This window comes from Plecotus auritus, assembly GCF_963455305.1.
Source record: "Plecotus auritus genome assembly, chromosome: 6".
NCBI lineage: Eukaryota > Metazoa > Chordata > Mammalia > Chiroptera > Vespertilionidae > Plecotus > Plecotus auritus.
Genome location: NC_137773.1, coordinates 61,005,105 through 61,019,720, shown reverse-complemented (window position 1 = coordinate 61,019,720; position 14,616 = coordinate 61,005,105). Strand labels below are relative to the sequence as shown.

The following is a 14,616-nucleotide window of genomic DNA, read 5'->3' as shown; positions in this document are numbered from 1 at the left end:
TCGCCTCTCTCTCAGGGGGCAGACGCTCAACGCATTGAGCATCTGCCCCCTGGTGGTCAGTGTGCATCATAGCAACCGGTTGTTCCACTATTCGGTTGATTTGCATATTAGGGTTTTATTATATAGGATATCTTTTAAAAACCCTCAAGATTGCAATTTAAGACTTCAGCAAATCAGAAATGTAACAAACTACCTATTAGAATATTCCTATTGCCACTCGCCTCCTCCTGCCCCATAGTTATTTAAAATAATCTTACATGGAGTTCTAGTGACTTCAAACTCAGGTCAGCAAATGCATCTCCAAGTTGCCTTTGTGTATGTACCATCTGGAAAAGCTGGGTTGACAATGTCTGAGCAAGTCTTAGAATATTTTCATACTTTTTCTTGTTATCTCTTAATATATTCAATCTGAGCTTCAAGTTCAAGGTCCACAGTTCTTGACCCACGGCCTAGTTTTTCAGAGATAATTTGTCGAGTGCACTAAAAGTGAAAAGATGCATTTTGTTTAGGAAGAAAAAAAGGAACAAAAGAAAAAAAATAATGCAGCAATCCAAATTAAAATGCTAGAGCATATGGCGTATATCATTTTTGGCTTCATAAAAGGCAGACTAACAAACTAAAAACTGTCAGTGACCTTTTACAAGTTCATTAGGACTCAGAAAGTAAATTTTACCAGACATGTCTAATAACTACTACTAATCAGAGGAAGTTTTAAGACTTATCTAGCTAATTTATATATTACCAGATAAGCTCTCTCACAAAATCGTATTTTAAGCTTAATGCACTTGGTAGCTTATTTAAAACAACTGAGAAACTTAGCATTGATTTAGGAACAGTATTGGACTATTAATTACTAAGGAATAATAATACCAAATTACACTCTCCTATTGTTTCATATGACTTTCCTCCTTTTATCTTCCCCTTAAATCACTATGTGTATGTGTGTAAGTAGGAGGAATGAAGGGAAGAAAGGGAAAAAAAGAGAACAGAGGTTGGAACTGAGGGGAATAGGAGGAAAGAGAGAGAGGGGTGAGGGAGGAGAAGAAAGGAGATTAGAGATTTCTGAATTCTTTTACTTTTGCTCAAATAGAGTTAAATTATATTATTCCATACTGCCCTCAGAAATAATGATAAAAAAAAATTTATACTTTTTAAAAATACCTAATTTCAGAGCATACTAGAAATTTTCTAGTATTTTTTGATAGAAATAAAAAATTAAAAGCAATTTCACTACTCAATAATACATTTTATGAATAACCTACAGGGTATTAATATACTTCTCATCATTTAAAGTGAAGAAAGAAGTTCTAATAAGTAGTAAATAAGTACAGTATTACAATTTTTTAAATAGCAAATATGCTCTTTTATCATCTCTTTCAAAGTTTTGGTTAGAATTAATATTTGTTGTAAAATTAAAATAATGAAGGAAATAAAATGTGAATGTCTTCTTTCTCCTTTTAATCCCACTAAATATTAGAGAACTACTATTAACAGTTTAATAGGTAGTCTAGACTCTCCTGTGTGCTGCAGCACACACTGCAAGAATGTTTAAAACATGCAATGCTTGACTATTTATTTAATCAGGGGCACTGACCTCTTTTCCCTTAGTTTTTCAAATAAAAAAAAAATGACAACAGCCAATATAACAATAGCCATCTGGTGGGAATTAATAAAAATTATATATCTTTTTGTCAGATCAGCAAAAAATAAACTTTTTGGTGTGCCACAGAATTTTAGCAATTAGTTTTTGTGTGTCATGAGATGAAAAAGATTTGAAAATCGCTACTATAAAATATCAAAAAGAGGGAAGTGGGGACAAACATATCTACAGCAGTTCTACAACTAAATATATTCCAAGGTAATATATTTCTATCTATCAATTAATAAGCATCTTAATAGTTTTTCTTTTACCCTTTTCCTATTGGCTTTTTAAACTAGATTTATATAAAGGTCAATAATAAAACAAAATACTTAATTTTCCAATTGTAATTTCATTTTTAGATAGCATTATGCTCTCTTATGTGTTCATACAATTGCAAAATAATTTGAGTAACACAAATATAAATTCCTAGAGCTAGTTAGGGTGAAAACATTAAAAAATTACAAACCTTGTAGGTGTTTAGACTCCATTTTCTAACAAGTTCTAACTTTTCCATTGCGGGATTTTTAATTTCATCTGCTAAAATAACTGGTCCACTTTTTGTCTGTGTTCTCTGGCCACCTGCATGATCATAAACACAAAAGATAAAAACACAAACCAGGTAATGACAAGTAGGGAAAAAATAACAAAAACACTGACGCTGTTCAAATTAACCTACTTATGCATTTAAAAAAATGATAAGGTTCCCACAAACTGAAGGTCTACAACTTCCTGGAATCATTGAAGATAATTTCCTAACACTTAAAAAATATTTCTATTAAACACAAATGCCATGTGCTTGTCATCTTCTTTAAAAAAAAAAAAAAAAAAAAAAAAAAAAAGCTGCAATCAGCCTTCTTTTCTAAACAAGTGCTTTTTACTTGAAGAAAAATAAAATTTCCACAATTAATCTTATAACCTAATGACCTGTGTCAATAAAAATCTGAAAGGCCACATACCCTCACACTGTGATCTCCTTTCACTGTACAATGTAGACCAAACAACAATAGAACGTTACTATAATTATGGAGGATTTAAAAATACAATTCAAATTTCAAACAATCATTAAAAATATCTTACCACCAGTATGAAAGGCTGGATTAAAACAAGACCTACATTGTACCTCTTTTTCTTAAGAGACACCCCCTCCTCCATTAAAAAAACAACATAATTACTAAAGGCAGTCTGATGCCCTGACATAAAAAACAACACAACAACTATCTAATTCTTAATTGTAAAATATTTTTCAAAAAAGAAAATATTTATGAAACATTTATGATACTAATGACTTGGGATAAAAACTTTATAATAATTTTAGAATAATGAAATAAGATAAAAAGTTATAACAAATGGTTTAAGAAAATTAGTCAGCAAAAATTTCTTTTCTCACTCCTATAGCCAGACCAGCTTTTACCACAGCTTTAGCATAATTTAAAATAAAAAATGATGTATATAGCTCTATCCAGCCTGGCTCAGTGGATAGAGCGTCAGCCTGTGGAATGAAGGGTCCTGGGTTCGATTCTGGCCAAGGGCATATGCCTGGGTTGCGGGCTCGATCCCCAGTGGGAGGTGTGCAGGAAGCAGCCGATCGATGATTCTCTCTCATCATTGATGTTTCTATCTCTCTCTCCCTCTTCCTTCCTCTCTGAAACCAATAAAGAAATACATATTTTTTAAAATGATGTATATAAAATAAAACATTTAAGAGTTTACAAAATTCTCATAGAAACAAAATACAAAATGTTAACATGTCATATAAAAAGAAATATGGTGTTCAATTTTTTTCCTATTTTTATAGTCCAGAAATATTAAAGTGGAGAACAAATTCAGTGCAAAGAAATAGTTTTTTTCCCAAGTATTTTTCATTGGGCAAAACTGCAAACTAGCTGTAAGCTGAGGTTGAAAATAGGAAGACACATGACCCATTCCAATGAACAACCCAACTGTTGAAGACACCTTTCTTGTTTAACTTGAAAAACAGAGAGCAGAGCTGCAAAGTTGAGAGTTTAGGATCAAGTAAGTGAACCTACATTTCCCAGAACAAAGAAAGGATGATTTAAAAGGAATTAAAATTTACAATGTTTTTAAATCTTAAAGTGAATTAAATTTCAGCTATGAGATATAGTTAATAACTTTTAAAAGCCAGAAAGATATGTATGGCTAGAATGATCATCTCCCTTATTGCTAAGGAAGAAAAAGAAAAAGCAGCAGCCACCAAAAAAGTCAGAATAACACACACCTAAGAGTATTAAGCAAGTGATTATGAAATTGAGTGAATTAGATTAGCTTCAGCAGTAGCAAGAAGTGCTTTATCCAATGAGTGCAGTGAATACCTGCAGGAACAATTAAATCACTTCCTTGTTGAGCCAGTTGACTAGCTGCAACCCTGCTAGGAGACATAACAGATGGCAATGGTGGTGCTGAGGAACCTGAAAAGGATAGACATTTAACTGTGAAAATCCTTTTCCTCCTCCACATAGTGCACATTTTTAATATAGATTTACTGACATTGCCTTTAAAATATTCAAAAACTAGTATCAAAAACTGGAATTAACAGCCTGGCTGGTGTAGCTCAGTGGTTGAGCATCGACCCATGAACCAGGAGGTCACGGTTTGATTCCCGGTCAGGGCACATGCCCAGGTTGCAGTCTTGATCCCCAGTAGGGGCATGCAGGAGGCAGTTTTGCTATCCTCCCTTCCTCTCTCTAAAGTAAAAAAAAACATATTTTTCAAAAAACACACCTGGAATTAATATATTTGCTTTCTTGCAGGAATGAACTAAATAATAAATGGATGTGAGCAGGCTGAGTTCCTGAATATATTTTTCATCGAACTCTTAAGACCAAACAAGACACATAACTATAAGAAGAAACTTGGTAAGAGCATGTCTAAACAGAACTTTACCTGGACTCTGCTTTTTTAAAATAAATTACTAGAATGGAATTAAAGTCCCATAATTGAATGATTTAAAGCTTAATTAAATATTTTATTTATTTATTTAATCCTCACCCAAGGAAATACTTGGGGGGGGGGGTGGCGGGTAGAGACAGACAGACAGATAGACAGACATCGATGTGAGAGAGAAACATCAACTGGTTGCCTTCCATACGTGCCCCAACGGAGGATGGAACCTGCAACCCGGGTATGTACCCTGACCTGAAATCAAATCAGCAACCTTTTCAGTGCACAGGAAAACACCCGACCAACTGAGTCACAATGACCAGGGCAAGAAAACCCATTTTTTAAACCCAAATATTTACATGGTTTTATTTTCTTTCACTCATGAGAAAATGAAAAAACACTTTAAAAAGGTTGTCTTGGCCCTAACCGGTTTGGCTCAGTGGATAAAGTGTCCTCCTGTGGACTGAAAGGTCCCAGGTTCGATTCTAGTCAAGGGCATGTACCTTGGTTGCGGACACATTCCCAATAGGAGGTGTGCAGGAGGCAGCCGATCGATGATTCTCTCTCGTCAATGTTTCTAACTCTTATCCCTCTCCCTTCCTCTCTATAAAAAAAATCAATAAAATATATTTAAAAATAAATAAATAAATAAAAATAAAAGGTGGTATGGGCAAGAGCAATACAAAGGATGCAACTTTGTCCTTTATATTAAAAATAGACATATATATGTGATGTGCAGAAGAATTAACACAGCAAGTCTAATTCCTTATTCTTAAAAAGACTAGCTCATAAGATTGGCCTTTGAATGGTGTCTGGGAACTTAAATTTGGTTAAGATTCCAACCATTCCCAGAATGGTAAGACAGGCTCACTGTGCCTAAACTGTTTACACAATATATCTATGCTAGATACCAGCTTTCCTTCTGGGAGTCACGAATGTTGGTACATGCTAGGCAGAGGGTCCTATGGAGCAATCTCCAGTAAAAATCCCGGGCACTGAATCTCTAATGAGCTTCCCTGTTTAGTAACACGTGTGTCACAACTCTGCTGGGGAAATTAAGTACGGCCCATATGACTGCAATGGGAGAAGACCCTCTCAAGCTAACGCCGAGTTCCCTCAGACTTCACCGCAGGCATCCTTTACCTTTGCTAACTGTGCTTGGTGTTTTTTTTTGCTGAAATAATCCTAACTCAAGGAATCCCTTGAGTCCTCTTAGCAAATTACTAAATCTTATGGTGGTGTTGGAGATGTCCTATACAACATGTATAGTTGGAAAAAATAAAGGTTTTATTTTCCTAATTGCTTTGATATAGGAAATATGTATTTATACAAATCAATATTCACTAATAGCTATGTATTTTGTGCTTATAAGCTAAAATCATTTAAATCTGCATTTTGATATAATTTTTGAGTTTTTATTTCAGTAATTTAAAACCATTTCCTAAGAGAGCACAAAGGGGATAAATGGTGATGGAAAAATAAAATAAAACAATTCCTAATTAATAATCAGTGAAATCATGCACAGTGATCTATTTATATCAAGACTACTACTAAAACAATTCGTAAATCATTAAATTGAAGAGAAAAAGGAATATGCTTATAATTGGTGTTTTATCATTGAATTAAAGGGCTCAATTCTTATGCTTTTTAATAAAGGTAGCATTTGATGACCTCCCATCCTCCACCCCAGCCATCTTTAAAAATACATGGGCTCTTACCTTGATATGCTCCTGCTTCAGTAACCCCCTCTTTGGTACTGTCAAAGCCATGAGATGTAATCTGGGTTTCTGAGAGACCAAGTCCAGCTGGTAATGAATGCTTCAAATCCTTAGCAATTTTTGAATAAAAAAGAAAATCTTTGTGAAAATCTCACACCACATTAACAGTTTAGAATAACTGTGTTCTTTTAATCACATATTAAACTATTTTTCTCTCTACTATGTAGTATTCCCTTATGCTGTCACAGCATTCTATAATGATGTATAACAGCAGCAAACTCAGCAAGATTTGCTATTAAGAGGTACAAATTACTTTCATTATTCTAGAACTAAGTAGCAGGAAGGTATTAAAATTCAATTTTGAATTTTCTAATTTATTGATACATCAGGAAAATCATATTAGAGAACAGAATTAAGATGACTAAAAAGGCCTATCTAATATTAAAAAATTGACTGATGTGTAATATAATCATAATGAGTCTGGCTAATGATCAGTATAAACAAATCATCCACTTGCAATATTAATTTTCAAGGTTACCTCAGTACACAGGGCTTCTCTGACTTTGAACAGTGTGAAAAAAAGAAAATTTCTTGCTCATTAAATTTACATTAAGCAAATTAGCCTATAGTTGGGACTTAAAATATTCAACATCAGCCTTATAGCAAAAAAAAAAAAAAAAAAAAAAAAAGAAAAGAAAGAAAAAAAAAGTGAGAGAGAGAAAGCCAAGAGGCATAGATTTTCTAATTAAAAGTCCTCTCCTTTGGCTAGGATATGAGGAATTTTCTAATTTTCATAATCAGATTCTATTAATAGGTCTTATTGGTTTTCCACAATAATGACAAGTTAGTGATGCACTAAAAAGGTAAATATGTCTTTAGAATTCTTTCCTAATATTCTACCCCACTATATACAACGTACAGTTATACTTTGAAAACGCATAACATTTTGAGTTTTCTAATTTGCAAATTCAAAACTTAATAGATACAGTCTCTCATAACTAACAAGTGTTGAGAGGGTTTTTCTTGAGAAGCTTATTAATTTTGCCTGGGCAATTACTTGATTGGTATGGTGGGCCCTAAATAACTAATGAGATCAATTCTCGTCTCAGGTGATTTATCAAACAGCATCTGACACAGGTGATGTTCTCTCCTTGTTACACTTGCATTCCCCAAATTCAAGGCACTCTTGATCTTCCTCTGATATGTCCTATTGTCTCCTTCAGTTATTGCTCCTCATCTTCCCAACCTCCAAATCCTGGAGTGCCCGAGGGTTCAGTCTGAGGACTTTTTCTCCTATATTAATTTCTTTGGTGATCATATTGATTTTTCTGGCTTTGAAAATCATCTATACATTGACAACTACAAATTTATGTGTCTTACTGAGCCTCTCTCTTTAACTCCAATATATCTAACCTTTCAATATATCATACCTGTCATTTCCACCTGGATTTCAAATAGGCATCTCAAACTTTTATGTACCAAACTGACTGATTATACACTAACCGCCCCCCAACCCCCCCCCCCCCCCCAAAAAAAAGAGAACAAAACAAAATAACATCACCTATAGTTTTCACTCCTTTTAGTTTATGGCATCTCTTTTACCAAAAGCTTAGCCAAAAATCTTAGGACTTATCTTTGACTCTCCTTTTTATCTCATACCCACATCCAGACAATCATCAGATGCTATTAGATCTACTCTCAAAATATATCCAGGATCAAACCAACTCTCTCCACCTCCACTGCTTCCACCCTAATATAAGCTAGTATAATATTTAACCTGGATTATTCCAAGAGCCTCCCAACTGGTCTGCCTGCTTTTGTCCATGACACATGGCTCTAACTCCACCTATCAACCAAAGGTATCCCCTATAAAATCTCTCTAACAGCCCCCAATCTCACTTGACTTAAAACCCAGACCATTAAATGTTCTTTTTTTTAAATTATTTATTTTTAAATAAATCTTTATTGTTCAGATTATTACAGGTGTTCCTTTTTCCCCCCCATAGCTCCCCTCCACCTGATTCCCCACCCCACCCCATGCCCTTACCCCCCCCCCCCCGCCACTGTCTTCATCCATAGGTGTAAGATTTTTGTCCAATCTCTTCCCGAACTCCTCACACCCCCTTCCCCCTGAGAATTGTCAGTCCACTCCCTTTTTATGTCCCTGATTCTATTATATTCACCAGTCCATTCTGTTCATCAGATTTTTTATTCACTTGATTTTTAGATTCACTTGTTGGTAGGTATTTGTTGTCATTTTGTTGTTCATAATTTTTATCTTTGCCTTTTTCTTCTTCTTCCTCTTCTTAAATAATACCCTTCAGCATTTCATATAATCCTGATTTGGTGGTGATGAACTCCTTTAGCTTTTTCTTGTCTGTGAAGCTCTTTATCTGCCCTTCAATTCTGAATGATAGCTTTGCTGGGTAGAGTAATCTTGGTTGTAGATTCTTGCTGTTCATCACTTTGAATATTTCTTGCCACTCCCTTCTGGCCTGCATAGTTTCTGCCGAGAAATCAGCTGACAGCTGTATGGGTGCTCCCTTGTAGGTAACTAACTGTTTTTCTCTTGCTGCTTTCAAGATTCTCTCTTTGTCTTTTGCCCTTGGCATTTTAATTATGATGTGTCTTGGTGTGGTCCTCTTTGGATTCCTCTTGTTTGGGGTTCTGTGTGCTTCCTGGACTTGTAAGTCTATTTCTTTCACCAGGTAGGGAAAGTTTTCTGTCATTATTTCTTCTAATAGATTTTCAATATTTTGCTCTCTCTCTTCTTCTGGCATCCCAATAATTCGGATGTTGGTACACTTAAAGTTGTCTCAGAGGCTCCTTACACTATCTTCATATTTTTGGATTCTTTTTTCTTTTTGTTTTTCTGGTTGGATGTTTTTTGTTTCCTCATATTTCAGATCTTTGGTTTGATTCTTGGGGTCCTTTGATCTACAGTTGAATTTCATATACTCTTTATTTCAGACACTGTATGCTTAATTTCTGACTGGTCCTTTTCCATTTTCTTGGCATTCTCATTAAGGTCTTTGAAAGTCTCACTAAGCTCCTCGGAGGTCTCATCAAGTTTCTCGGCAGTTTTTAGAAGATTCTTGAGTAACCTTATAAATGTGGTTTTGAACTCTATGTCCAGTGGTTTGCTTTCCTCCATTTCTTTCATTCGTGACATGTTTCTTTGTCTCTGCATTTTGCTGCTTCCCTGTGTTGATGGAGTGGTTTTCTGTGGTAGGTGACCAGTGGTTCAGCCTATCACCTGAGGTGGACACTCTTGGTGCACCCCTTTGTGGGCTGAGTGCAAAGTCTTGGTGTAGTTAAGCCTTGATTACTGTTGGTACACTGGGAGGAATTGACCTCCAGGCCAATTGGCTGTGAAGACCCGCTGTGTCTACAATGGAAGAACTGCTGTGCTCGAGACACGCTTATGGGGCAGGACTTGCTTCAGTGGGGCTTTGGTGCTCACTGAGTCTGCCTCTTGAATGTGTCACTTATGGATGTGAGTAGTTGAAATCTGGTGTCGTCTCACACTGACCACTAGATACACTGGCTTCTGGATCTCCAATGGGGTGCAGGTCAGCTACTGTCTGAGGCCACCCAGCAGGAGCTACAGTGAGAACTACAGTTTTCTCCTCTTTGCTTGGGGTTTGGAGGTTTTGGAGCTGTCTGACCAGAGCTGCAGTTTGTTAGGTTAAGCTGCGATAGGGCAGACCATTTATATGCAAAAGCTGCTGCGTGGAGCTTGGGTGGGTTTGTAGATTGTGTAGGGTGGGGTCTCAGGGAGTCACTAGGCTAGGGCGTGGCAAACAGTGATGGCTGCCAATCAGCCGTCTCTGCATCCCCGCGTCCCGCGCCCCAGCGCAGTAAACAATGATTGCTGCGTGCAACCTCTACAAGAAAGCCACCCTCACTTTTCGACCCGATGGCAGACAGTCCAGCTTCTCCCTGTAGGAGTTTGGGTCCCCAGCGTCTCCCCAGAAACTGGAGTTCAGAGTAATCGGAAGCTTGTCTCCCTTCGGGTTGAAAAAAGCAGTGCACCCAGTCGCCCGCCGCCAGCCCAATTCGCGCCTCTGTACCTCAGCTTTTCAGCGCTTGTGCACGTCTCAATGCTCTTTTCTCTTTCCTTCTAGCTGTAGAACTTCCACTCAGCCAGCTTTCCCGTGGTTCTGGTTGATAGACGTTTTGTCTTTTAGTTGTAGTTTTGAAATTGTGTGCGAGGCAGCAGTTTAGGTGTTTACCTATGCCGCCATCTTGGTTCCTCCTTTTTCCCATTAAATGTTCTTAAGGGATTACATGATTTGAAGTCATCTACTACCTCTCAGGCTTGCAGCCACACTGTCTCTTCAAAAACAATAAACCTACCTCTATTTCAGGACCTTTGTACTGTAGTATTTTTCTTCCGGAATGCTCTTCTACCAGAAATCCATAGTGCTTGCTTCTTTAGCCAGAGATGCTTCCCTCCAACAATGTATAAAATAGCAACTCCCACAACTTACACACGGGAACTCCCTATTTTGTTTTATTTTTCTCATAGCAGTTTTCACTAAGAAATATATTATGTGCATATTTATTTTTTCTCCCCTCACTATACTGTAAACTTCATGAGAGCAGGGAGATTGCCTATTTTGTTTATGCTATATATTTAGCACCTTCAATAGTGCCCAGGACTTAGTAGATGTTCAATAAATATTCGTTGAATAAATAAATGAATTTGTTGAGTGAACTAAAGGATTTATGAGTCAACATCTCTAGATTAAGAAGCTGCCATAGCAATAGGTTTATTTTCACATTTAATTTAATGAGTATTTGCTTACTCTTACTATATGTTAGACTTTCTGGGGGGAAAAAATAAAGATATAGTTCTTGCCTGCCTGGAGAGACAAGATATACAAACATTAATGTAAAAGTTGAACTTAGTACCAAAGTAAAGACAGTAAGTATCAGAGGACTTCAGAATAGGGACTAAGTCCATGAGAACTAACTAGAAAAGAAGGAAGTACTGCCTGAGCTCTGAAACACAAGGATTTATTTACAAACGGAACCAACATTTGATGAGCACCACCTTCAGGACAGCCACTGCTTTGGACATTACAGGGAGGAGATTGATAGTAAACAAATACATTAAGTAATAAAAAGTTCTGGAAATAAGCAGTAAGGACTCAATAAGGGTGTGTGTGTGTGTGTGTGTGTGTGTGTGTGTGTGTGTGTTTTTAAAGGCAGGATGATAGACACAGAGTGATAGGCAGAGGGTACTACTTTAAGTGGGGCACTCTGGGAAGGTCTCTCTGAGGAGCTAAAATGGGGGCAGAATGCTGGATAAAGAAGTGAGAGAGTGAGCCATGTGGCTATGTGGAGAAAGAACAATGACTTAAAAGGTAACAATGATGTTCTATTTCTTAATTGAATGGTAGACAACTAGGTATTCACTGTACTCTGAATTCACATCATCGAAATATAATTCTCATGCCATAAAATTTATTTAGAATTGTACAGCCATCACCACTAGTTTTAGAACATTTTCATCACTCCAAAAAGAAACTCTGCACCCAGTAGAAGCTACTTTTCATTCTTACCTTTCCTCAGCCCCTGAGAGCCACTAATCTCCTGTTTCTATGGGTTTGCTTATTCTGGACAGTCATATAAATGAAATCATACAATATCTGTCTTCTAGCATATTCAGTTCAAGGTTCATTCATATTGCAGCATACAGGGTGGGGCAAAAGTAGGTCTACAGTTGTGAATATGTGAAAGACAGTGTTTATTCTTGTTTTATTACTTATTAATTATTGTATTATTTTCCATATGAACTGTAAACCTTACATTTGCCCCACCCTGTACATCAGCAGTTAATTTCTTTTTTAAAAAAAAAAAAATTATTTCATTGATTATTTTTTTCAGAGAGGAAGGGAGAAGGGGAGAGAGAAACATCAATGATGGGAGATAATCATTGATTGACTGCCTCCTGCACATCCTCCACTGAGGATCGAGCCCTCCACCCGGGCATGTGCCCGACTGGGAACTGAACTGTGACCTCCTTGTTCATAGGTCTGTACTCAACCACTGAGCCACACCAACTGGGCAGCAGTTAATTTCTTTTTATGGTTGAATAATATTCCATTGTATGGTATAGCACAGTGGTCGGCAAACTCATTAGTCAACAGAGCCAAATATCAACAGTACAATGATTGAAATTTCTTTTGAGAGCCAAATTTTTTAAACTTAAACTTCTTCTAACACCACTTCTTCAAAATAGACTCGCCCGGCCCTCATCAGTTTGGCTCAGTGGATAGAGCTTTGGCCTGCGGACAGAAGGGTCCCAGGTTCGATTCTGGTCAAGGGCATGTACCTCGGCTGCAGGATCGATCCCCAGTAGGGGCCATGCAGGAGGCAGCTGATTGATGATGTTCCTCTCTCATTAATGTTTCTATCTCTCTATCCCTCTCCCTTCCTCTCTCTCTAAAAATCAATAAAAACATATTTTGCTCTAACAGGTTTGGCTCAGTGGATAGAGCGTCGGCCTGTGGACTGAAGGGTCCCAGGTTCGATTCCAGTCAAGGGCATGTACCTTGGTTGCGGGCACATCCCCAGTAGGAGGTGTGCAAGAGGCAGCTGATTGATGTTTCTCTCCCATCGATGTTTCTAACTCTCTGTCCCCCTTCCTTCCTCTCTGTAACAAATCAATAAAATATATTTAAAAAAAAAAATAGACTCGCCCAGGCCGTGGTATTTTGTGGAAGAGCCACACTCAAGGAGCCAAAGAGCCGCATGTGGCTCGCGAGCCGCAGTTTGCCAACCACTGGTATAGCACATTTTGTTTAACTGTTCATTAACTGATGGATCATCATTTGGACTGTTTCCACTTTTTGCCTATTACAAATAATGTTGCTATCCACATTAGTGTACATGTTTTTGGCTGAGTTATATGGCAATTCTATGTTTAATCTTTTGAGGAACTATCTTCCAAAATGGCTGCACCATTTTACATTCCCCAAAGCAATGTATGAGCATTCTAATTTCCCCACATCCTCACCAACACTTGTTATTATCTTTTTCATTATAGCCATCCTATGAAGTAGCATCTCAATGTAGTGTTGATTTGCATTTCCCTGATGACTAATGATGTTGAGCATCTTTTTATGTGCTTATTGGCCATTTGTATATTTTCTTTGGAGAGATATCTATTCAAATCTTTGGCCCTAGTTGTAGTTGGGTCATTTATCATTTTACTATTGAGTTGCTGTAAGACACAAATCCTTTCTCATATATACCAGAGGCCCAGTGCACAAAATTTGTGCATGGGGGGAGTGTCCTTCAGTCCAGCCTGCACCCTCTCCAATCTGGGACATCCTTCTCACAATCGAGGACTGCTGGCTCCCAACTGCTCACCTGCCTGCCTTCCTGATTGCCCCTAACCGCTTCTGCCTGCCAGCCTGATTGATGCCTAACTGCTCCCCTGCCAGCCCAATTACCCCTAATTGCCCTCCCCTGCTGGCCTGGTAGCTCCCAACTGCCCTCCCCTGCAGGCTTGGTCCCACCCAACTGCCCTCCCCTGCCAGCCTCATCGCCCCTAACTGCTCTCCCCTGCTGGTCTGGTTCCCCCCGAAACTGCTCTCCCCTGCAGGCCTGGGTCCCCCCCAACTGCCCTTCCCTGCAGGCTTGATCACCCCAACTGCCCTCCCTTGCAGGCCTGGTCCCTCCCAACTGCCCTCCTCTGCTGGCCATCTTGGGGCAGCCATCTCGTGTCCACATGGGGGCAATCATCTTTGACCACATGGGGGCAGCCATCTTATGTGTTAGAGTGACAGTCAATTTGCATATTACTCTTTTATTAGATAGGATGATTTGTAAACATTATTTCTGTGGGCTGCCTTTCGCTTTCTTCTTCATGGTGTTCTTAGAATCCCGACAGTTTTACAAATTGATAGAGTCCAATTTATCTATTTTGTTGTTGTTGCTTGTGCTTTTGGTACCACGTGTAAGAAACTAAAGTGCCTAATACAAGGTCATTAAGATTCACATCTATGTTTTTCTTCTAAGAGTTTTATAGTTTTAGCACTTACCATTTAAATCTTTGATCCATTTTGAGTTAAGAACTGAAACATACAAATGGCACAAAGGTCCAAAAAGTTGTGTTTACTGTATTCTTGGAACTTACCTGAGAGAACAATATTTATTTGAATTATCTGTCCTATCACAAAAATGTATAAACTTCCAAAAAGGAGATATAATAGTAACAGTAGTTGGAAAGAGGGGAATTAGTAATTGGTTGAACAGTAAATACAATGGCTATCCCTGATCACCTGCGTTTTCAAGAAGTTACAGGGACACCTTCCATTTTCTCATACATGGCCTCCAGAAGAA

At 37.8% G+C, this 14,616-nt stretch overlaps 1 protein-coding gene across 1 annotated transcript in view; it reads right to left on the bottom strand.

Moving 5' to 3' along the window:
- Nucleotides 1-14,616, bottom strand: part of ARFIP1 (ARF interacting protein 1) — an 83,006-nt gene that overhangs the window by 37,270 nt on the left and 31,120 nt on the right. The window contains 5 exon segments of the mRNA XM_080671897.1: nt 258-401; nt 403-480; nt 2,109-2,221; nt 3,973-4,068; nt 6,259-6,367. Coding sequence (XP_080528023.1) covers nt 258-401; nt 403-480; nt 2,109-2,221; nt 3,973-4,068; nt 6,259-6,367 — 540 coding nt within the window.